Source organism: Megascapheus bottae, chromosome 3, assembly GCF_031878675.1.
Source record: "Megascapheus bottae isolate mThoBot1 chromosome 3, mThoBot2.hap1, whole genome shotgun sequence".
Taxonomy (NCBI): Eukaryota; Metazoa; Chordata; class Mammalia; order Rodentia; family Geomyidae; genus Megascapheus; species Megascapheus bottae.
Genome location: NC_143511.1, coordinates 37,200,776 through 37,225,769, shown reverse-complemented (window position 1 = coordinate 37,225,769; position 24,994 = coordinate 37,200,776). Strand labels below are relative to the sequence as shown.

General features: G+C 37.4%; 2 protein-coding genes across 3 annotated transcripts in view; one reads left to right on the top strand and one right to left on the bottom strand.

Annotated features, from left to right (window-relative positions):
• Cenpp (centromere protein P) overlaps nucleotides 1-24,994 on the top strand; it is a 182,849-nt gene that overhangs the window by 41,898 nt on the left and 115,957 nt on the right. The window lies entirely within an intron of this gene.
• Omd (osteomodulin) lies at nucleotides 10,247-21,068 on the bottom strand. 2 transcript variants are annotated; one of them, XM_090329932.1, is made up of 3 exons: nucleotides 20,954-21,068; nucleotides 11,477-12,420; nucleotides 10,247-10,796 (listed from the first exon to the last, which is right to left on the bottom strand). In XM_090329932.1, the coding sequence occupies exons 2-3, from the start codon at nucleotides 12,408-12,410 to the stop codon at nucleotides 10,468-10,470; spliced, it is 1,263 nt and encodes a 420-aa protein (XP_090186058.1). In that variant the 5' UTR covers nucleotides 12,411-12,420; nucleotides 20,954-21,068; the 3' UTR covers nucleotides 10,247-10,467. The 2 variants fall into 2 exon arrangements, with proteins under 2 accessions (XP_090186058.1, XP_090186057.1); XM_090329931.1 differs by lacking the exon at nucleotides 20,954-21,068 and adding an exon at nucleotides 18,354-18,555.

Genomic DNA, 24,994 nt, shown 5'->3' with positions numbered 1-24,994 from the left:
GTAAACTGGAATAATACTGCAAACTAAAGGAAATTTAGGACTTTAAGGGACATGGAGAAATGTATGGGAAATAATTTTCTTAGGTTCACCAGTGTGTTTTATCTGATGTGGAACATGTTTTACCACCACCCTCTTTTTATTTTATAAACTTCAAACAGAATCACCCAGAGTTGCTGGTGCTCCATTGTCAGAAATTCAGGTGTTGACATTTTAAGGATAGAGTAGACTTGTGACTTTGGCAGCTTGTTGGTTTTTATTGTTATTTTGCTTTTTTCCCCCTACATCAATATTAAAGGTACTCCGTGATACCTGGAAGTACTTGTTAAAATTTAATTGTTCTAGGATTGTCTCACTTGAACAAACACTATTGAAAACAATGTGGAAAATGAGCCTACCATTGAAAGTGTTCTGAATTTTTTGGTGTGATTTTCTTCATTAGGTGTTCATGCTTGTGTATTAGCTCCAAGAGGGAGAGTGAATGAGGAAAGCTAAGGATTTCTTTGAAACTACTGAGTAAAATTTCAGGGCCCAATAGCTTTAAGAGCACTTTCCATGTGGTAGAGTTCTTTGCCAACATTCCTTCTCTAGGGTGAAACACAGGGTATTATACTGGAGAACTGTACTGAAAGAGGTTTGAAAATACTGCACTCCAGCTGCCTTGCCTGATTAAAATCCCCTGTCCTTTTCCCCTTACTTATAAGCATTAATCTTTTAGAGAAGATTTGTTTATGAAGATGACCTGGGACCTGGATCGTGGCCTTGTGGTAGAGTGCTTGCCTAAAGTGCTTGAAATCCTAGGTTTGATTCCTTGGTACATATGCACAGGAAAAAGCTAGCAGAGGTGCTGTGGCTCAAGTGGTAGAGCACTAGCCTTGAGAAAGCACAAAGACAGTGGCCAGGCCCTGAGTCCAAGCCCTAGGACTGGCCAAAAACAGAAACATACATATAATGTTTTCACTTTGGTGCATCTTTAGGTTACAAAGCATCCTTCAAAAAGCATTCATTTTTGAATGAAATACAGCGCCAAACCAAAGCTCTTGAATTTATGAGGACTAAAGATTTTTTTCTAATATATAGCCAGAAATTTCCAATATGCTCTAGTTTTAGTATAAATTATTTTAGAGTTTCATCTAATAATCCCTTGATTTTTGTTACCTTCAACAGAACCACAAAGTATGAGAAATAACTTTTTAAAAATAAATTTGGGAAGTGGAGATGTGGTTCAGGTGGAAGAGTGTCAGTCTAGGGGGTAAAATGCCAAGCAAAAACACAAGACCTTGAATTCAAGTCCCAGTGCCAGCACACACAAAAGAAGACATGAATATTGTGATTGCCAGTAAAAAGATAATTTTGCTGAATAAAAACCCCAACTGTATAAAATTTTTCAGTTTGAATTTTAAACATTAAAGTTAGTATTATAGATATGATGCAGCATCTTTAAAGATTCACTTTTAATAAATTATTTACTTGTGCTGGTCACAAGCCATAGGAGTTTTAAGTAGGAAAACAATTTCAAGGCCAGGTTGGACTATCTTAGCAAAACTGTCTCAAACAAAAGAAAAATCATACTTTTATTTGATTATTTTTTATCAAAGTTTTTACTTCTCTAAAATAAAGCTTAAGAAATATTTAATTTAAAAAGAATACCAAAGCTTATGCTTGTAATCTTAACTACCTAGGAAGTGGAGAGCTAAGAATTGTGAGTATATGGCATGTACCATATACTATCTCGAATACTCTAGTTCTTACTCGAATGTGGATTATTTAGTTAAGATATTCTCTAATTTAGGATTTTTTTTTTACCAGTCCTGGCCTTGAGCTCAGGGCCTGAGCACTGTCCTTGGACTTTCTCAAGGCTAGAGCTCTACCACTCGACCCTCAGCACCATTTCCGGCTTTTTTCCATATATGTGGTACCGAGGAATCGAACCCGGGTCTTCGTGCATGCCAGGCAAGCACTCTACCACTAGGCCAAACTCCCAGCCTTCAGTGGTCAGTTCTGTCCACAGTTATAATGGGGTTTTATAGAGCTTGTGTGGTTATTGGATCTTTGCAGTAGGTGGTCTGTTTTTTACTGTCTGTTTGCTCAATGCTCCCCTCAGTTCCTTACAATGTGATTTCCTTTATTGGGCAGCTTGCAGCGTGGCAGCTTGTGTCAGAGAGAGAAAGGTCATCTTTGAGCAAGAGGGGTCATAATCTTTTTAATATCACTTGCACCTAATTATGTGTTGGCTATCAGCCTTGTCATATTTTGTTGGTTAGAAGCAACTCTGAGTGCATTCTTAGTGGATTGGGGAGGTGATTATGAAGGGAAAAAATCTTACACTTCCTCAGAGTGAAGACCACTCTCACTTCAGATATCATCTGCACATTCAAGTGATTTTCAAAGCTACCCTCACATTCTCTAGAAAGAACTCACTGAAGGCTACTAGACCATGGACATGGCTTGCATGAGGAAAGGATAAACTTCAGAGTCAGTGAAAGGAACATTATAGGGCAAAGCTAAATTGTCCACACAGGTGAACTCAGCTGCAGGTCAAATCCAGTGCCTCACCCTAAATCACCTGGATGGTCTTTGAAATGGCTATTACAATCCCCAAACTGTAAAACTGGCCTGTTGTGTCTGAAAGAAACATAATCCTACCTGATGATATAAATTGCCTCCAGGATATAAGGCAAAACTTTACCTCTCTTTCTGCAAAAGCAGTCTTTAAATGCATTTCCCAGTTCCAGAGGATGTTTGCAACTGAGTTTGGTTTCCATCCCAGAACAAAATGTTACATTTTAGTATAAAACCTCTTAAGTTCCCCTTTCCAGGAATAAAAGTTGAAATCTACCTAATGGCTGTAGAGCAGACATTGTATCTATCTTGAAAGAATTTTTTGTGGAATTCTTTTAGGTGACTTTGTTGCATTATATAACCTTCATGTCTGATAGGGCATTTATTTCTTCTTAGCTTTTGCTGTGGTCTGTGTTCTTCCATTTCATTGCTTCTTATTGGTTGGAAACAAAAAGAAATGTATTGAATAGAACTGAGTTTTAGAAACAAAGACTTTATGGGAATTAGTATTTTTTTGCAGATGTTTTACTTGCACTAATAGAGATCAAGGCTATGAAGCTGGAAGTCTCTCCATCTTCAACTTCTTCCTATAACTGTAGAGCAAACACTATGGGTTTGGAGTCAGAGTAGTTAACTTTTAGTTCTGATTCTATCATTAACCTTCACTCAGTCTTGTGGAAGGTCTTTAACTGTGTGTGTGTGTGTGTGTGTGTGTGTGTGTGTGTGGTCTTCAGTTGTATAGAGTTGCCATTTAATCAAGCAATGCATGAATATTGTACATCTTGATCAATGTTTTATCCCTTTCAGTATTCTCATCTAATCCCTCCCCATCTCCTTCTCTCTTCTTAATTTTGTAGGATATATATTGGATTCTATTCTTTTAAGCCTGTTCTCATCTTTTTTCTTTTTTTTTTTTTTTGCCAGTCCTAGGCTTGGGTTCAGGGCCTGAGAACTGTCCTTGTGTTTTCTCAAGGCTAGAGCTCTACCACTTGAGCCACAGTACCACTTCTGGCTTTTTTCTATGTTTGTGGTACCAAGGAATTGAACCCAGTGCATTCTGGGCACATACTCTACCACTAGGCCAAACTTCCGGTCTGCAATAAATATTAAAAGTCTGTCTTTCTCTGTCCACTAAGAGCCAGTAGCAGTGGTTACTGTATCTTTGTTATCTGGTATATTATATATACATTTATTTGTTTATTTGAATTAGGGAAAGGAAGGGAAAACAAGATGATTGGGAGTGGAGAGGGGGAGGGAAAGGGTGACAAAAACATGAGAAGAGGTATCAAAGTTCGGAAGTAATGTACCGATTATGTGACATACATTACATAATGTAACTAACCCTTCTCTATCTCAACAATAAAATAAAAAAATACAATACATGCACACACACAGCCTTCAAACACTATCAAACATCAGGACTCAGAGGCAGAGTTGTCCCTGTTGTGAACTACTAGATGACTAGATACTTAAACTCTTTAGAATGAACAGTCTAAGCTTTTATGACAGACTTGTAGTTTAAATCCTTTTGTTTGTATTAATTTGTAGTACTGGAATTTGAAGTTGGGGCTTTATGCTTGCTAGGCGGACACTCTACTTGGTTAAGCCATGTCTCCAGGACTTTTTTTTAGAAAACTGGATCTGAGGCTTGAACTTGGTCTGGATTGTCCCTGAGCTCCTTTTTGCTCAAGCTAGCACTTGACCACTTGAGCCACAGTACTACTTGCAGCTTTTCCTATGATTTAATTGAAGAGTCTCATAACGGATTTTTCTGTCCAGGCTGACTTCAAACCACCATCCTCAGGTCTCAGCCTCCTGATTAACTAGGATTATAGGCATGAGCCACTGGTGCCTGGCTTTTTACTGCTTTTTCTTTTCGGGGGGAGGGGGGTCTTGAAGTCTGGGCCTAGGTAGGCCATGTCCCTGAACTCTTCAGCTCAAGGCTATCACTTGAGCCACAAAGCCACTTCAGGTTTTCTGGTGGTTAACTGGAGATATAGAGTCTCACAAACTTACTTTAGTGCCTGGGCTGGCTTTGAATCGTGATCCTCAGATCTCAGCCTCCTGGTGTGAGCCACCAGTGCTTGAACCACTCCTTCAGCCCAATGTTCTTGTTATTTTTGAGAGTCTCAGACATAAATAGGAAGTTCACAATCCAGACTGTCCAGGCCTATTTATGCTTCCTGCCATTTTAGGGATGACAGGTATGTATCAGCACCACTAGACTTTTCTGTTGAGACAGGACTCTTGAATTTTTATTCCCAAGCTGATCTGAAACCATGATTTTTCTTCTGATCTTAGTTAGCCTCCTGTGGGATTTTAGCTGGGATGACAGTGATAAGCCATTGAACCAAGCTATTGATTGACATGAGGCTTTTATGAACATTCTGTCGGCCTGGCCTTGAGCTGTGACCCTTGTAATGGCCACCTCCCAAAGTAGCTAGGATTATAGATGTAAACTATTGCTGTCCAGCCTTGAATATCTATCTTTTTTTTTTTTTTTTTGCCAGTCCTGGGCTTGAGCTCAGGGCCTGAGCACTGTCCTTGGACTTTCTCAAGGCTAGAGCTCTACCACTTGAGTCTCAGCACCACTTCCGGCATTTTTTCTATGTATGTGGTACCAGGAATCGAACCCGGGTCTTCATGCATGCTAAGCAAGCACTTTAACCACTAGGCCAAACTCCCGACCTTGAATATCTATCTTAAATCTCATGCTTACATTTGAACACTGGTCATTTGTTCACATGAGAAAGATGAAAAAGTACAGACAAGGATGTACATTAGAAGGAGAAGATGATGAAAGGGGTGATTATTGATCAAGATGCATTGTATTTATAAGCCACTTTGTTAAATGGCAACTGCTTTGTACAACTATTTAAATCAAAGGGGGAAATAGAGCTTGTGAATTTGTGCTACATGACTATAATGAATTTACCACTGAAATACATAGTGATTTAAAAATGTGTTCATGATGTGATATTTATAACTTAGCCTAGTTCAAGCTAACAAGCACAGTTAGCTTAAAACTAGGCAGATTTATATGAGGAAATTTGAGCATATAAGGAATGCTGGAATTGTACATGTTATGATTTAATTTTGTTTCCAGCTGCTCTTATACTTTCCATCCAAGATTTATAAAAAATGTATTTAGAATCCGGAAACCAGGGCTTTAGTTCCAGCTGTCCTTGGGGATGGATGAATTCTTTACAAGAAGAAAAGCATATAGAAGAGACAAGGCTCATTTGTTCTTCTTGTTTTTCTCCCCTGTGGAGCCAGTTAAATCTGTTACATGCTCTGCATACATCTGTATTTCAGTTCAATGCGTGAGGAATAAAGTGAAACTGTATGCGTAGTGTTGGGGTACTAAGCACAAATCAGACATTCTCAACTAGAAAATTTATGAAAGATCCCATATTTTTATTTTCTTTCTAGAAGCTAAATGTGCTGTTTGATACATGTTTGTTTAAATTTAGCTTTATTTTTATGGCATGGTTATTTTGTGAATTTTATAGTGTAGCCTATTAATATAATTGCTTTGCAATGTAATGAGAGTTGAGAGAAAATATATTAGATTTTCATGATTTTATTTTCTGTTTATAACTGTCAAGTCAATTGGCCTAATCTGTAGTTCTGTTACAAGTAACTGCCACTTGATGCACTGTTGTGTTCTTTAGTTTCTACCCCCAAAATTATTCAGGCTTTTGGTTTATATTTGATGAGAAATGCTGGGATGGATCTGAGTTTATCAGGACTTTTTTTTATTAAAGAGTTTATTAACGTTGATTTTTACATCATATTTCAGATGTCATGTTTAACAAACAAGTATTCAAGAAAGGAATCTCTATGTACAATCACTGGCACTATGCTTTAGAACATAATTAAAATTAAGCTGAGGGGTTTTAGAACATAATTAAAATTAAGAGGGGGGGATGGAAGTTTGGCCCATTGGTAGAGTGCTTGCCTCGCATGCACAAAGACCCGGGTTCAATTCCTCTGTACCACATACATAGAAAAAAACCAGAAGTGGTGCTGAGGCTCAAGTGGTAGAGCTCTAGCCTTGAGAAAGTCCAAGGAAGCCCAGGACTGGCAAAAAAAAAAAAAGCTGAGGGTTTGTATGTCATATAGATATATATTAACCTATGTAATAAAACATTGTCTATAGAGTGTATAGCCCATCATAGATTTTTATGTCTATGTAGTTATATTTATTATCTCCAAGACTGTGTCCATAACATTGGGTACCCAAATCAGGACATTTTTGAATAACAAAAGAAGGTTATTAACCACCTTCTTCTTTGAGCCTTGAAATGGACAGTGGTTTGTGATTCAGTTTATGTATACCCTTTCCAGAGAAGAGTTCTTCCTATGGTGAGTTGAACTGTTCTGCCTAAAAGGAATCTGACTGCCTATGAAACAGGAATATTCTAGTTTGGAGGATGGAGGAAAGCCTGCAATATTACCTTGATAGGCCCCATTGAAGGGTACTTTGTTTGAAGTTGGTATAGGCTTTAACAACCTTAGTACAACCCCAAGTGTATCTCTTATGTATCAGTTTTTGGTCTGAGTAGAATACTGGGAGAAACTTAGAGATAATGACCACATTCCATTGCATGCTTCTTTTCTTTTCCTGTTTTGTTTTGGAGAGGCAGGGGCAGGTTATGGGGCTTGTACTCTGGCCTGGACGCTGTCCCTGAGTTCTTCAGCTCAAGGCTACCACCCTACCCTTGAGCCATAGCCCCACTTCCTGTTTTTTAGTGATTAATTGGAGATAAGAGTCTTTTACAGCTTTGTATTGCTCAAGCCGGCTGTGAACCATGATCTTCAGATCTCAGCCTCCTGCATAGCTAGGATTACAGGTGTGAGCCATCTTGTCCGGTTCCTTTTTTTTTTTTTTTTTTTTTTTTTTTTTTTGCCAGTCCTGGGCTTTAGCTCAGGGCCTGAGCACTGTCCATGGACTTTTCTCAAGGCTAGAGCTCTACCACTTGAGCCTTAGCATCACTTCTGGCCTTTTTTTATGTATGTGGTACCGAGGAATCAAACATGAGTCTTAGTGCATGCTAGGCAAACACTTTACCACTCCCGACCCTTTTTCTTTTCTTTTTTCATTTGTGGGACTTGAACTCTGGGCCTGGGTGCTATCCATGAGCTCTTTAGCCCAAGGCTACTTTCCTACCTCTTGAGCCACAGCGCCACTTCCAGTTTTCTAGTGGTTAACTGGAGATAAGAGTCTCCCAAACTTTAGTGCCTGGGCTGGCTTTGAACTGTGATCCTCAGATCTCAGCTGCCTGAGTAGCTAGGACTACAGGCGTGAGCCACCGTGCCCGGCTACTTCCAGCTTTTTCTATGTATGTGGTACTGAGGAATTGAACCCAGGTCTTTGTGCATGCTAGACAAGCACTCTACCATTAGGCTAAACTCCTGGCCCTGTACCCTTCTTTTCTTAGGTGAGGATACATTGTTAATTCTTCATTGTTAGATACTTAAATATCCACTTTCTTGAGTTAATTGACACTGAGTACAATTCATCCTTTTGTACAGTCACTCCCCATTTTGATTCATTGCCTTACCTCCCTAGCCTACAAGAGTTAGTACTCTTTTTGTCTACAAATTGCCTTGTCTGAATATACCATATAAATGGAGTCATAGGATCTGGGTTCTACTACTAACTTTAACTGAGCATGTTCTCTAGGTTCATGCAAGTTGATGCATGTATCAGTGTTTCATTACTTTTTATGTCTGAACAAAATTTAATATGAATAGAGCACATCCTGCCCATTCATCTATTAATGGATAGTTGGGTGGTTTCTTTGGGGGGCACGTTAGTTCTGTTGGGTATATACCTGAGAGAGTTACTGGTTCATTCTTAACTCTAGCTTAATTTACATTTCCCTAATGACTTTTCATTAAATTTTAATTGTTCTAGCCTGACCTTCTCTCATAAACACCTATAGTCTCTTGTATATATAAACCCCACAATAAATATTTGAATTTAAAACTTAAAATTTTTCAAGGAAAGTAGTTGGGCCAGGTGTTGGTGGCTTACACCTGTAATCCTTGCTACCCAGGAGGCTGAGATCTGAGGATTGCATTCAAAGTGCGAGCCCAGACACTAAAGTTTGTGAGACTTGTATCTCCAATGAATCACCAGAAAAGAGGAAGTGGTGCTGTAGCTCAAGTGGTAGAGCTAGCCTTGAGCTGAAGAGCTCAGAGACAGAGCCCAGACCGAGTTTAAGCCCTACTACTGACCAAGAAAAGAAAAAGAAAACGGGTGTTCACACTTTGTGACTCTGTTGAAAGTGTGTCCTTTTTGTATCACTGGTGTTCACCCCTTGACCCTGATGGTATTTGTTTCTTGACTTGTTATTCATTATTAAGTCATCTGTACTTATAACTGATAAGTCCAGTTACGTGAAACAGTAGGGTTTTGTTCATGTTCATTCTTTGCTGTTAAAGATGTCCCTCTGGACAGGTCAGCATTCTGCTTCTGTTTATAATATTTAAATAACTCAAAGATATAGAGATATCATTTTATGCTGACCTGTCTAGAACAGTAAAGACTTACACACTTGAACAACACTTCCAAAATACACATTTTATTATTGCATATTGACCAAATCGTTGTCATATATTTTGAGGCCCCTTAACTGTAGAACCCCAAATTTGTATTTATGTCTTAGCTAAGTATTAGCCTGATCAGGTGCCAGTGGCTCATGCCTATAATCCTAACTACTCCAGAAGCTGAGATCCAGAGATTGCAGTTCGAAGCCAGCCTAGGCAGAAAATGAGACTTATCTCCAATAAACTACAAAAGCTAAAAGTGGAGCTGTGGCACCAGCGTTGGAATGCTAGCCTTGAGCAAAAAAAGCTTAGGACTAGCACCCAGGCCCCAAGTTCAAGCCTAGCACCAGCACACACGCACGCATGCAAGTATGCCTGATAAGATAAGAGAGTTAATCACAACAGTTACACTCTTCATATCAAAATGGAAGATTATAGAATATAAGTAACCATTAAGTTTTTAAGAGATGTTAAATACTGACCCTCATAATTAAATAAACTCTGGCTGGTAAGCATAGGTGCCTCTTTGGTGTATTACATCCCAAAACAATAAAATTTAATAATATTTTAAGAACTTTATTTTTTAAATTAATGTTGGCTTATGAACAAAGCAGTAACCTACTAGTAGGTGGTTAGGTAACTAAAGTAGAAATGATTTTCTAGTTTAATTAGCTATATGCGAAAAACTTATCCCAGTTAAATGGAGCACATTAAGAACACTATTTCATAATCTGTCTTGAGTGCTTAAAATGATGACCTCTTGAAAATCATAAATACCATTCTATCTTCTTGACTGATACCAGGGGGTAAAAGTCATGGTGAGAATTCATAAATACAAGTATGAAATCTCTTCTGGAGACACAGAAAATGATTACTTATATGAATGACCACTCCTAATATTGATGTACCGTCCTGTTACTCAGACATCCTCACAGTGATTGGAGGAACTGTTTCCAGGCCTTCACTGCTAAGGTAACTTCCTTCATCTGCCCTAGGAAAGTGTTCGTTACAAGTGACACTTGGTTTATTTTTCAGCATAATGATACCTCTAGATTTAAAAAGTGTAAGGAGGAGGCGCGGAATAAAACTCTGTTTAACTTCCAAAAAAAAAAAAAAGCATAAGAAGGCATTAAAGTTTAGGGTTTTTTTTTATTACCACCTGTGGTTTTTGTTTGTATTTGTAGGATTTATATCATTCTAAGTAAGATCTAATCTTCATCATGTAGTTGCTCTAATCTTTACTAATATATAATTTTAGATATGTAACGTTAAGCAATATGTGATTAATTTTAAAATGATTCTGAGCTCTTAGGAAATCATAAATGTATACCTATACAGTTTTTATCTTTCTTAAATTTCATAGTAATAAGGGTAAAAGTGCTCTTCAGTCCCAGCTTGTTCTTGGCCCTCATGGATGTTGTAATGATTTTCATGATTATCATCATCATCATCATCATCATCATCATCTTGAAATCTCCTGAAAACTTGGGTCTTCAATTCTATCATTTGACCATCAATGCTCCTTTGCTCGCCATAGTAAATAGTGTGTATACGAGGAAAGCAGGAAAAGATGTATGAACTGATGGGTTCCTTTAGTCTGTTTTGGTCTACACGAAGGTAGGTTAAATGGTGGTCATACAGAGGGTCAATAGATGGACACATCATTGTCACATTGATATCTGGAAAATACAAATAAAAATTCTTTATTATGTCTATAGTTTGTTGAGGTTTATATGTAATTGTTTCATTAAAAAACTTGTAAGTGGAACTATGTTGGATTATTTTTAAACTACTTAAATAATAAAATAAAGGAAGTGAAACTGAGTTTTATATTACCTAAATAAATAAGGATTTCTATTTCTGATAGTTTAAGCAAACATTCTAAATGAATCCCACTACTCAGTGTACTCAGATTTCTTCACATATTCTGTAGTACTTTTTCCAGTATTCAAAGCAGTCAAATTTAATAGAAAAGATTACATAAACTCAATGGTGGACCTTTGTCTGGTACCAATTTTGTGCCATTTCTTGAGCCAACATCAAAACAACCCTTTTCTGCAAATGATTCCATCTTCTAAATATTATCTATTTTTATAATAAGTCATTGGGTGCTGGTAGTTTACGCTTGTAATCTTAGCTACTCAAGAGACTGATATCTGAAGACTATGGTTCAAGGCAGCTTAAACAGGAAGGAAATTGAAGCTCAGCTAGCCTTTTATCTCCAATTAATCACCAAAACCTAGAAGTAGAGCCAATCATTCAAATAGTAGAGAGCTAGCTTTGAGCAAAGAAACTGAAAGACAGTTCCACAGGCCCTGCATTCAAGCCCCAGGATCAACATAATTAAATAAATACATACTTTCTATTTCGTTATTTTCTAAGTATAAGTGTTCTAAGTTTCTTGGAATGTAGAATGCTTGCTTCAACTTGTTGTGTCCAACATTGAGCTCGATGAGGTTGGAAAGATTAAAAGTATCATACAGGATATCTTGCAGTTCATTGTGTGACATTCTTAGAGCATGAAGTTTTGGAAGTTTGTCAAAGTAATTGTCTGGTACAGAAGAAATTGAATTATTTTCTAAGGATAGATACATAAGTGAAGAAGGTAATCCAGGAGGCATTGATTGCAATCTGTTATTACATAGATTGAGCTGCATTAATTTTTCCATTTTGGCAAGGGTTTTCTCTTTCAACATTGAGTCATCAAGGTGATTGTGACAGAGGTCGAGCATAGTCAAGTTTATTAGCCCATCCATTGCATTCGGTGGTAGTGTGGAGATTTTATTGTAACCGAGAAGGAGCCTTTCCAGAGATTTCGGAAGAGGAAATGGAAATTCTTCTAAATTGTTATGTTCTAGATGAAGTTGTAGTAGATTTGAAAACTTAGCGAACACACCATAATCAATTTTTTGAATTTTGTTGTTGCTGAGATTAATTTCTTTAAGATGAGTTGCATTAATGAATGAATTTGTAGTTACAATCTCAATTTCATTGAACTGAAGGTAGACTTGCTGGATGTGCATTGGAATATTGGGAATAATTTTGAGTCTACGATTGTCACAGTACATAGATGATGGGAAGTTAGTTGGACAAAAACATTCCCTGGCACAGCGTAATGCAGGCTGATAAAAAGGAGCTCCATATTCAACATTTTGATGAAATGGGAATTCAGGTTCATAATCCTCATTTGGTTCTTGGTCATAATCTTCATCCCATTGATAAGTTTCATATTGGCAATATACTTTGACTCCAAAAAAGAGGAAAAGGACATATACTGGACTCAAAAAGCCCATGGTTTTTGTTCTATTGGAAGGAGAAAATGGAATATATTACAGAAAAATGAATAAAACTCAGAATAATTCCTATATAAATTGGTAGTTATATGAAATGTATTATCTTTATATTAAAAAGTATCCTAGAAGAATGAGTGATGCTCAAACCAAAATTAATATTTAAATAGCAATGAAGTAGAAGTTTTTTAAAATAGCACTTTGAACCATAGCCAGAAGTCTGGTTTTCTGGACTTTTTACTCATCAGTGTCTTTTAAGAGAATCAATATCTTTGCTTATTGAAATATAATGACTAGGTTTGTGATAGCTATGTTTATGATGCCCAAAGGACAACACTCAATAGCATTTGTGCTTTCTCAAGTATAAGTGCCGCTTCGATGCTTTGGTGATGATCACTACCTATGAGAAGAGTGGCTAATAAGTAATTAGACAGCTTTTACCAATAGAATTGTTAGTATTAAACTAAAATCCTCCTCTCTATAACTCACCTTGATTATACTCTTTTCTGCCCTTTGAAAGAACATGAAATACTCTCTTATATGTGATAAGATACTTAGAAATAGCTATCATGTTTGTTGGCTTACTATGTTTTTTCCTCAAGCCTATCTGCAGCATCCAATGTTCTTCAGAAGACAGTGCCTGGAATCTAATTATTTTGTCTCTATTTCGGCCTGAATAACTGCCTTACATTGTCAGATATACACAGAATTTACATCGTGCCAATTTGTCATTACTAGTATATATTTTCTTTGTGGCTTTCATTTTTCCACTAAATTTTTTTAGAATAACCGAAATTTGAACTCAAAACCTTGTACTTGCTAGGCAGGTGGACTGCTACTTGAGCTGTGTCCCTAGATCTTTTTGTTTTTTAGTTGTCTTCAGGTAGTGTCTTGTGCTCCCCCTACCCCACAAGCTAGCTTGGGACAGGGATACTTCTGCCTACTTATACCTTCCTGCTTCATAGCTGGAATTACAGGAGCTTACTGTAATACTTGGCTTATTTTCTTGAGATAGAAGTCTGAATCAGGTTTTGCCCTGGCTATCCTCAAACTGTGATCTTCCTCTCTCCCTCCATCCTCAAGTGGTTGAGATTATAGCATGAGCCACTGTGTGCAGCCTCACAAATATTTTTGAGTTAAGTTGTATATATACACTTGCTAAAACTACACTGTAGTGAAATATAGAAGAACATCGTATAAAGGCCTGTAAGAAAAGAAGAAAAGCTTCATAAACCCTGGTTTTGCTGAAACTTGAAGTTACAGAAGAGTAGATTAGGCCTTTGATTTGGACTCTGGTAACCTGCATTTCACTCCTGTCAGTTAACATATCTGCTTCTTGCTTCATCAATAAAATGAGAATTGCAGTTGTTGGACCTGATGTCATATGCTTCTAATCCCAGCCATATGGAGGTTGAGGGAAGAGGATGAACCCAGGAGGAGTTGAGAATCAGTCTGGCAACATAGTGAAACACTGTTATGAAGGAAGAAGGGAAGAAGAAAGGAAAGAGGGGAGAAGCAAGGAGGAAGGAAAGGACAAGGATATTTCCATTATACCTTGCTTGCTTTATCTCCTGTGCTTACTTTTTATCTTGTATCTATTGTATCTGTTTATCTCATTTAGTAGTTAGGATCATAAAAAAATATTCATGTAGAAGTACTTTGCAAATTGAAAGTTGGTACCTAAATGAAGTGAGCATCTTATTTAGGGAAAAGTTGAAGAAAAAAATACTTATTTTTTTCCTGAGACCATTTTTCTCTACCCTTCTCATCCAAGGTTTCATGAGGAGAATGAATATCCTAATACAGCATTGTATGAATGAAATGAGTAATCTTCCTATTTATTTAGAATGATATTTCCTATTTTTCATCATTAGCATAATTGAGAAAAATAGCTACTTGAGTCATTTTCTGGAACAATCCACATAACATCTAAAGCCAAGCACCTGTGAATCACAGCTGTAATCCTACCTATTTGGGAGGCTGAGGATACAGTGGCATATGCTGGTTATCCCAGCTACTTAGGAGACTGAGATCATGAGTACCAAGATTCCAGGCCAACCTGGGCAGAAATGTTTGTGAGTCTTCATCTTAGAGAATGAAAGCTGGGTGTGGCTGTATGTGCCTGACATCCTATTTACTATAAGAAGCATTAAATAGGCAAATCATGGCATAGGCATGGACCCAGAGTAGAAAATATACAAAACCCTACATCAAAATAACCACTGCAAAAAGAAAAAAAAGGATGAAGATGTGACTCAGTGGTAGAGTGTGTGTGAAGATATGAGTTTCTCATTTCTATTCTTGCCCAAAGAAAAAATGCAGAGAAAATAAATCTTGTTGAGGGAGGGAAATGGGGACAAAAACATGAGAAGGGGTATCAATGTGTGTGTAGTAATGCATCTTCTATCTGGTGAATAGAACTGTAACCCCTTTATTAATTACAAAAAATAACCACTTAAGAACAAAGAAAATAAATCTTGTGTACTCAGTATATGAGCTATTGTTTAAAGTAAAATCCCTTTCAATTCCATGATCTTTCAGTCACTAATTCTCCTGCTCATTACCATTACTATAATTCAATTCCTTCATGCTCTCCATTTTGAATGCTTCACAATCTGACAATTGTCTTTATTAACTCCAACTGAAATAATTCTACCTGTACTCCATACCTTCCTTCTAACTGACTTAGCTTCCACAGTTAATTCTTGTTATACTCGGTTGCATACTCCCTAAGCAGACTATTTCCCACCTGTGTGAGCTTGCCTGACTCACACAGTTGAATAGGCTAGAGCAAAACAAGCAGGTTAGCTTCACTGTCAACTTCTTTTCTGGGTTTGAACTCAGTGCCTCACACTTACCACTTGAATATTACTCCAGCCCTTTTTCGTTGTTCTTTGGGTAGGGTCTTGTGTTTGAACCCAGGGCCAGTTTCAGACTGTAATTTTCCTTCCAGTGATTCCTATGCATATCAGTACGTCTGGCTTTTTAGTTGACATAGATTTTGCTAACTTCAGGCTGGCCTGAAACTGCAGTCCTCCTGCTATCTGCCTCCCAATTAGATGAGATTATAGTTCAAGCTGGGGCTTGAACTCTAGGCTTCATACTCTTTCCTTAGCTTTTTTTCTGAAGGCTAGCACTCTACCATTGTGCCACAGCTCCACTTAAGCTCTTTGTTGGTTTATTGAAGATGAGTCATTTGGGTTTGTCTGCTCAGTTTGGCTTCAAACTGAAGTCATCAGCTCTCAGCCTTCTGAATAGCTAGGTTTATAGGCATGAGCTACCAGTGTAAAAAATTTTATACCTTTTACTTACTTACTGATAACCTTTTGCTTATAATTTTATACTCATTGGTAGCATCTTGCAATTTTACAAGACTTCCTATATTCTGTTTTAAATTACCATTAAGTAATTGTACAAAGGATTTTTTTTTTTTGCCAGTTGTGGGGCTTGAACTCAGGGCCTGAGCATTGTCCTTGGACTTTCTACCACTTCAGCCACAGAAACCACTTCTGGCTTTCTCTGTGTATGTGGTACCAAGGTGCTAGAGTACTAGGCAAGCACTCTACCACTAGGCCAAACTCATAGCCCTACAGAGGGGTTTCAGTTCAAATCACATTATGGGTACAATGAGTCTTGATCACCTCATCCATTGTTCTCCCCATCCTTCCCAATCATTTTCAGATCCTCAAATTACTTGATTTGTACTCTTTTTAGTATAGCATGTCAATTTTTTTTTTTTAAGTTGGTCATGGGCCTTGAACTCTGGGCCTAGGCACTGTCCCTGAGCTCTTCAGCTTAAAGCTACCACCATACCCCAGAGCCTGGACCTTGTTGCTGAGTTCTTCAGCTCAATTTTACCACCCTACCTTGAGCCAAGCCCCACTTCCCGTTTGTTTTCTAGAGGTCAATTGGAGATAAGAGTCCCAGATCCTTTTGTGCTCGGGCTGGCTTTGAACCTCGATCCTCAGATCTCAACCTCCTGAGTAGCTAAGATTACAGTTACGAGCCACAGTGCCCGACTAGCATGTGAACTTTTAAAAGTATCTGCCCTACTTTATTTCTGAAAAAGGGTTTCTGCAAGTCTACTTTCTTACCAAAAGATGAAGCTGTGAGATGAGAGGCAGAGATGGGCCCGGCTCTAGCACTGGACCAAGCCACATAAGGCTCTGATAACCACCACCACACTGATGAACTTGGAATAGTGTTGCTTGTACACACATTCAGTCTGGATTTAATCCTTGTGTGAAGACAATTATCAACTATCAGTTAACCACCTTATGTTTGAGGCTCAATCTGTTCTTAACAGTATATCTGGGTAGTCCCATACTTAATTATATAAGTCCTATACTTAATTATATAACTTTTGACTTAGAATTTTAAAAACTCTTGTAACTAAAACGTCTCTGAAAATAAAGGAAGTCTTTCTTTTGCTTCCTTTTGATTATTATGAATACTAGAAAGAAAAGATTTCCCCAAAGAACAATTTTTCTTCTAAACCAAACATTTCCTTTATATGTGTGACTCTATAATGCTGCCTTTTCTTGCTTCTTTTTTACTCTGCAGATTTCTGATATGAAATCTGTCCTGTATCTATCCACGTGCCCATTGTCTACTGTATCGTCTCATATGATAATTTCTCCTGTTAAAATTATCTTAATTTCATTTTACCTAATGATTCTCAGTCATTTAATTTTGTATATTTTATTATGTCTGTTGTTCATATTCCACATCTATGTCTTCTTCTCTGTAGGGATAACTCACGGCAGAACAGTATAACTTATTATTAGTTCCCTCTTTCCTGAGCTCTAATTTCCAACAGGATCTAGTTAATGCATGGTTTGTAACTATTCAGGTATTTGTAGAATGAAAGAGTGAATTGATACAGTACAGATTGTATCTTGTTAGTAGTGCTGTGAGTACTGCTGATATTTCACATGCTAGTCTCTTTATATGAACAACCTTTGTCTATTTACTAGTTCTCCATGAGAATATACTGTATTCCTTATTTACCTGTTCTGTTGCTTAGAAAAAATAAAGTGGAAAAGAAAAGTTAAGTCTGTATTACTAGTTCGCAACTGTTTACCATTAGAGTGAAATTTTTCATATCATATAATAAAAGCTTCTGTATCTTAACATTTTTCTTACTTGCAGAAAATGCATATTTTCATCAAGACAGGGTCTAATTTAAATGACTAGTATAACTAAGATCCAATGCTTCTGTCAAGAACCAAGTGTAACATTATTTTAAAGATGCAGTTGTTTCATAGATATGCCATGGAGACCAGTATGGAACAAATAAGCCACTAGTATATGTTTCAAATTTTATCAAAAACGATTTTAAATTTTACTCTGTAAAACTCTTTGAATATTAAAGTATCAGTGTCTTAATTATTTTTAACCATAATATACTCGAAGCCTTAACCAACTTAAACCCAATAAGTAGCTTCTTGAATAGACTGATAATGTATTCATATCTCTCCTAAGAGGTAAAAGTAAAAGCAGAAACATATATCAGAATTTGGGTAAAAGAGAAATTTTGAGAAACTCTTGAGTGAAATTTGTACAAATGCCCATCTTCCCTGCAGCCTGTCTCAGTAACATGGTCCAGATATGTAGATCAAAAAACTTTACCAGGTTTTTCTGCCATTTAAAATTTAGGGTGAAAAACAGATCCTCAAGTGAGAGATTTTTTTTTCCTCTAACATGAGAAGGATCTGTACCTAAAAGGAAAAAATACCTAAACTAAGACTGATAGGGAATTCAATCTCACTATGCTTATCCTCTTCCCTGAATATTTTGTCTAATCAAAATTTTAATGTAGCTTTTACCATATTTTGCCTTCCCAAATTCTTCCATTATATTTGCATCCTATTTTAATATTAAATAAATAAAATACACTCACAGTAATAATAAGTTCTTTAAAAATTGAAAATTATTTTATCATACCTGTAGAAATTGCTTTAGCTTTCAGGAGTTGATGAGTTTGCAAATCCTTTAAATGAATCAGAAATTCCTAAATTCTTTTACTGAGTTTCTTAAAAATTCACAGTAACTCTGTGTCCAGACAGGGCTGTCCACTGAATTACTGTACCAATTTAAGCAAATACAATCTGCTTGGAAAACACTTGGATTGAATTAAAATTCTGTATTTCTTTTCATTATACAAAACTTTGTGGATTCAAATTAAGATGTTTGTACTCTTAGTCAGATTTATGTGGTTTACGTCTTTGTTTTCCCCTTAATTTTGGTTTGAGGTGTGGTAAGAATTTCCTCTAATATGAAAGGCAAACAGAACTAAATGAAACAACATGTACTGATTACTGTTTTTATTTTCATTTTCATGCCAAGGAATTCTTCAGATTAAAATTTACTGTGACCTGGATCCCAGTGTCTCAGCAAATTTAAGGTGGAACTCAGAATTGTCCTCAATCCCCGGGTTGTCTAGTGCCACATGTTCACATCAATGCTTCCCTTTGTTAGAAGTCAGAAACACAGTATTTTACATCAGGCTTATTTCTTTTTTAATGAAAGAGATTATCATTGTAATCTCATACTGAAGATAGAACTTTTACATACTAAGACTTACATTATTTTTTCTGTCAGTCCCATTTCTCATCTTATTCCCAAATATATTCATTAGAATACCTACTAAGCACCTTTAAAAGAAAAATTAATTCCTTGGCTATGGAAGTCAAAATACTTCTTGGGCAGAAAATAGTTTTATAGTATTGAACATAAACAAATGAAAAGCTTTCATTGCCTAGTAACTACTGACTTAACAAATTTAGAAAGTTTCCTGTTCTACTAAGTTATTTCTCCTTAAAAGTAACAGCTAACTAGCTTGCTTTAAATGCTAACAGTTGTGTATGTGCGCTTGCACACACACACACACACACACACACCAATGTCATATTTAAACAGTTAGCTGTGTCTTTTGGCAGACCACGTAGAGTTTATTTGGGGGGATTCTTTCAAGCTTGAGCAAATAAGGTAAAGTAAATCCAAGAGTCCATTTTTGGTTCCTCAAAAAGTGTTTTCCATTAAGACTTTACAAAGAACCCACAAGATTTATTTTGTTATATTTCAGGTTTTTTTTTTAAAGAATTCAGTGTTTCAAGTGATGCTTTGACAGTATTATAAAAATCTAGTCTATTATTTGACACATTGGTATGTAAAACGTGGCAGACCACATTTGGGCCAGGATTCCATTTTGTTACTGATCCTACCCATATGTTTTCTATTAGTGTCTTTGTTCTCAAACCTCAAGCTTCCACATGAAGGAAAAGAGAACACATTTGTGTAATTTTCCAAGTTTTTTTTTATTATTTGCACTCATAATTCTCTTGGAAATTAATTCAAAATCACTTAATTTTTATATAATTAATGAAATGTGTGATTTAAACTTAGAATAGTTCATGATTTCAACAAATGCTAAAAAAAGAAAGATTTATCAGTGAATAAATAGATCACATGCAATCAAAAATGTCTAGAAGGGGCCAGAAGTGCGACCTTGTGGTAGAGTGCTTCTTGCCTAGCATGCACAAAGCACTAAGTTTGATTCTTTGGTACCATATATACACAAAAAGCTGGAAATGGTGCTGTGGTTCAAGTGGTAGAGTACAAGCCTTGAGAAAGCCCCAGAACAATGTCTAGACTCTGAATTCAAGCCCCAGGACTGGCAAAAAAAAAAAAAGTCTAGAAATTTTAAATAATTTAACAGTGCCTATGGGGTCTAAGTTGGCAATGATTGGGAATGAGTGGGCAGATGGTGGTTAAAATCAGAGCTTCAAGGAAAATAGGAGCTGTTAGTGATAGTTGATGATCACTAATATAGTTAAGAGATTCTAATAGTAGCAGTTAGAAAAGTAGGACAAATTGACAAAAATTGTATGATAATTATGTTACAATTTGAAGTCTGTGGTTTCTTAACTCTGAGTGACATATCCAGGAAATGTCCTGTAATGTAATCAGTATGACAAGTTCTCATTCATTCAACTTTTGTTTTCATAGAGGACCTACTCTAATAAAACTTTAGGTGCTGAGGACTTGGCAACATAAAACTCTGTTACCATAGTGAGGAAAAGAGAAAAATACACATTTTTTCCCAGTGGAGGAAAGTAAAACAAGTATAGAAGGAGAAAAAAGAATGAGCTAGGAGGGTACAGATTACTAGTTCTGTTATTGCTATTGCTATAAACTATAATGGAGCAATTAAGTTTTTGTATGGTGGATGATAGGAAGCAAATGTCACACTTTCAAGGGTGAGGTTATAGATAAGCAAGAGAAGGTGATGGGCAAGCTCTATGTGGTAATGAATTAGAGTTGGACATAGCAGTATGAATCCATGTTTAGCTAAATATACATACAGGGATAGTTGTAGATATAAGTGTATAACTGCCAAATATACATAATAGGGATAGTTGTAGATATGAATGTATAAAGCAACTAGTGTATAAAGAGACATACACATATACATATATATCCTTGTTTTAAAACTACAAGACTTGGGGTCGGGAGTGTAGCCTAATCATAGAATGCTTGCCTACCATGCATGAAGTCTTGGGTTTGATTTCTCAGTACCACATACTCAGAAAAAGCCGGAACTGGAGCTGTGGCTCGAGTGGTAGAGTGCTAGCCTTGAGCAAAAAGTGTCCAAGGACAGTGCCCATGCCTTGAGTTCAAGTCCCATGACTGGCAAAAGAAAAGAAAAAGTACAGCAGTTAGCCAGTGCCAGTGGCTCATGCTTGTAATCCTAGCTACTCAGGAGTCTGAGATCTAAGGATAGCAATTCAAAGTCAGTCTGGGCAAAAAGTCTGTAAGACTCTTTTATATCCACTTAACCACCAGAAAACCAGAAATGGCGTTGTGACTCAAATGATAGAGCAATAGCCTTGAGATGAAGAGCTTAGGGACAGTACCTAGGCTCAGAGTTCAAGCCCCACGACCGACAAGAAAAACCTGAAACAACAACAACACAAAATATGAAAGAAGCATTAAAAAAAAAACCATAAGATTTCTTTGTTTTGTTTTGTTTTCTAGTACTACTCCAGTACAAGGAACCAGGACAGCTTTTTTGGAAAAGTGGCTGATTGCAAGAGTACTAGCGCAGGGAAAGTGCAAGGTAGGGCTAGAGCACAGAGGAACACTAAAAGGAAAGAAGAAAGTCCTCACAGAGATCTGGTTAGGTTCTCTGCCTGCACTTAGTTTTGCCATGAACTTAAGATGACTTTAAAAAATATATAAAAATCTATTCATTATAAAAGAGAGGATTCAACCAGGTGTAGTGGCTCACGTCTATAATCCTAGCAACTCAGGAGCTGAGATCTGAGGATTGTGGTCCAGAGCCAGCCCAGGCACTAAAGTCTGTGAGACTCTTATCTCCAAGTAACCACCAGAAAACCAGAAGTGTTGCTGTGGCTCAAGGGGTAGAGTACTAGCCTACCTACCACTTGAGCTGGAGAGTTCAGAGACAGCATCTAGGCCCAGAGTTCAAGCCCCACAAAATTTTTTTTTTAAAAAGAGGCTTCCAACCAGTCACTGGTGACTTACACCTGTAATTTTAGCTACTCAGAAGGCTGAGATCAGTGGATTTAGGTTTGGAACTAGCTAGGCAGATAAGTCCATGAGATTGCTGGGTACCATATGCATAGAAAAAGGTGGAAGTAGAGCTGCAGCTCAAGTGGTAGAGCACTAGCCTTGAGCACAGAGAGTCTCAAGGACAGAGCCCAGGCCCTGAGTTCAAGCCTCAGGATTGGCAAAAAAAAAAAATCTTACTATGTTGCCTGTCTGGAATTTTTGGGCTCAGACATATCTACATCATTCTCCCACAAAGTTAGGACTACAGAAACTTTACCACCACCTCTTAACAAGGACCCAACCATGTTTGCAAGGTAAATGTAACAGCTATTTCTAACAGCAGGCTATTTGGGCAGCATTATGGAACTATCTGAACACTAAATGTCACAATCCCCAGCAAACACAGTCCATAGCTTTGTGTATCTATCTCCACAGGGCTCTGGGGAACAAACACTCCTACTACATTTATGGCCCATCTGCACAAGCTTGCTTTTTCCCCATTTACTTTTTCTATATATGTATCCCTCTCCCTATCTACATCCCCCATCTCTATATTCTACACCTAGGAAACCTGAGAACTCAGAGAAAGGGCCTGGGAACTTCCATTTCTAACCAGTGCTTCAAATATTGTAAAAACACACAGAATCATTGATCCAAATGCCTGTTCTTCCCTACTCTCTAATTAGACCCATTGCTAAGTCTTACATCCTGCATCAGAATATTTTTTCTGATTTGTTCATGTCTTGTCATAGTGTACACATATTCTGATTAAGGTCTTACTGAGATAAACTAAATAGGATCTTAGTCTCCTTGTGTTCATACATTTTCTTCATCCCATTTTCTTATTTTAAACAAAAATTAATCTGATTAGATTTATATTTTATATCCTCCAGTCCTGTTTTATTTTGTATATTTTCAAATAGTTGGAGGAGAGGAGTTTAAATGTTCTCACTACAAAGAAATGATATGGAAGGTGTTAGGGTAATCATCCCATTTGTTGTTGGTTTGTTTTGTTTGTTTTTACCAGGCCTGGGCCTTGAACTCAGGGTCTGAGCACTGTCCTTGGGCTTTTTTCAAGGCTAGAGCTCTACGACCTGAGCCTTAGTACCACTTCGGGCTTTTTTTTTTTTTTTTGTCTTGGGGCTTGAGCTCTGGGCCTGGGCTCTGTCTCTAAGCTCTTCAGCTCAAGGCTACTGCCCTACCCCTTGAGCCACAGCCACAATTCTGGTTTTCTAGTGGTTAATTGGAGACAAGTCTCACAGACTTTAGAGTTTGAGCGGGCTGTGAACCGAAATCCTTGGATCTCAGCCTCTTGAGTAGCTAGAATTACAGATGTGAGCCACTGTGACTGGCTCCAGCTTTTTTCTTTTTTCTATGTATGTGGTACCGAGGAATCAAACCTGGGTCTTTACGCTAGACAAGCACTCTACAAGTAGGCCAACCTCACAGCCCCATCCCACTTGTTTAGTAACACAGTGTATGTATGTATGAAAATATCACATTGTACCACATAAATTTACACAAATTAGTATTATTCAATAAAACAATAAGTTAATTCTCATTATTGATTTTCAAAAATGAAGATTTGACCTTGTATGTGCCTGTACTTTTCTCTCCATTATAGTTTTATATAGCTATATTCCTGCCTTGCTAAGACTTTTTTTTTTTTTCCCAGTCCTGGGCTTGAGCTCAGGGCTTGAGCACTGTCCTTGGACTTTCTCAAGGCTTAGCACTCTACCACTTGAGCCTCAGCACCACTTCCAGCTTTTTTCTATGTATGTGGTACTGAGGAATCGAACCTAGGTCTTCATGCATGCAAGAACTCTACCACTAGGCCAAACTCCCGGACTTGCTAAGACTTTTTTTTTCATATATATATATATTTTTTTTTAATCTTTTTTTTTTTTGCCAGTCCTGGCCTTGAGCTCAGGGCCTGAGCACTGTCCTTGGACTTTCTCAAGGCGAGAGCTCTACCACTTGAGCCTCAGCATCACTTCCGGCTTTTTTTCTATGTATGTGGTACCGCGGAATCGAACCCGGGTCTTCATGCATGCTAGGCAAGCACTTTAACCACTAGGCCAAACTCCCGGCCCTTTTTTCATATATTTTTATTGTAATTAATAGAAGGGTTACATTATATTCACCAGATAGAAGGTGCATTACTTCACAAACATTGATATCCTTTCTTATGTTTTGGTCCCCATTTCCTTCCCCGAAGCCCCGCCCCTCATCTTGTTTTCCCCCTTCCCTATCTGATTTCAAATAACCAAATAAGCATATATACAATATATCAGATAACAAGGTAAAATACTGTAACAATATAAGATAACCAAGGGACAGCAAAAGAGATGAGAGATAACATAGTACATTAAGGACAACAATCACTCATTACATGGCTTTTGTTTCTGTGTCCTGGAGGTCCTTTCATTTAGCCTTACCCTATATGGCCTTATGTATCTAGGTTTTGCCGTATTGTAAATCTCTGCTAGGAGAGCCCAAGGTTTGTACTGATTATGACAAATGAGGGAAACCATTGAGCCTAAGTTCCTTTGAGTCTGGCTTACTTAATATGATTTTTTTCTAAGTCTTTTCATTTCCTTACAAATGGAGTGATGTTATTCTTTCTGACTGCAGCATAGAATCCCATTGTGTATAAATACCACATCTTGTTGATCCACTCATCAACTAAGGGACATCTAGGTTGGTTCCATATCTTTGCTATGGTAAATAGTGCTGCAATGAACATCGTTGTGCTAGTGGATTTAGTATGTCCTTGTTTCTGGACGATTGGTAAATGTCAAGGAGTGGAATTGCTCAGTCGTAGGGGAGCTTGATGTTTAGTCTTTTGAGGAACTGCCATACTGCTTTGCACTCCCACCAGTAGTGTAGTAGTGATCCCTCCTGGCCACATCCCCACCAGCATCTGTTGTTATTAGATTTCTTGATCCTGGCCATTCTAACTGGAGTGAGTGGAGTCTTAGAGTTGTTTTGATTTGCATTTCTTTTATGGC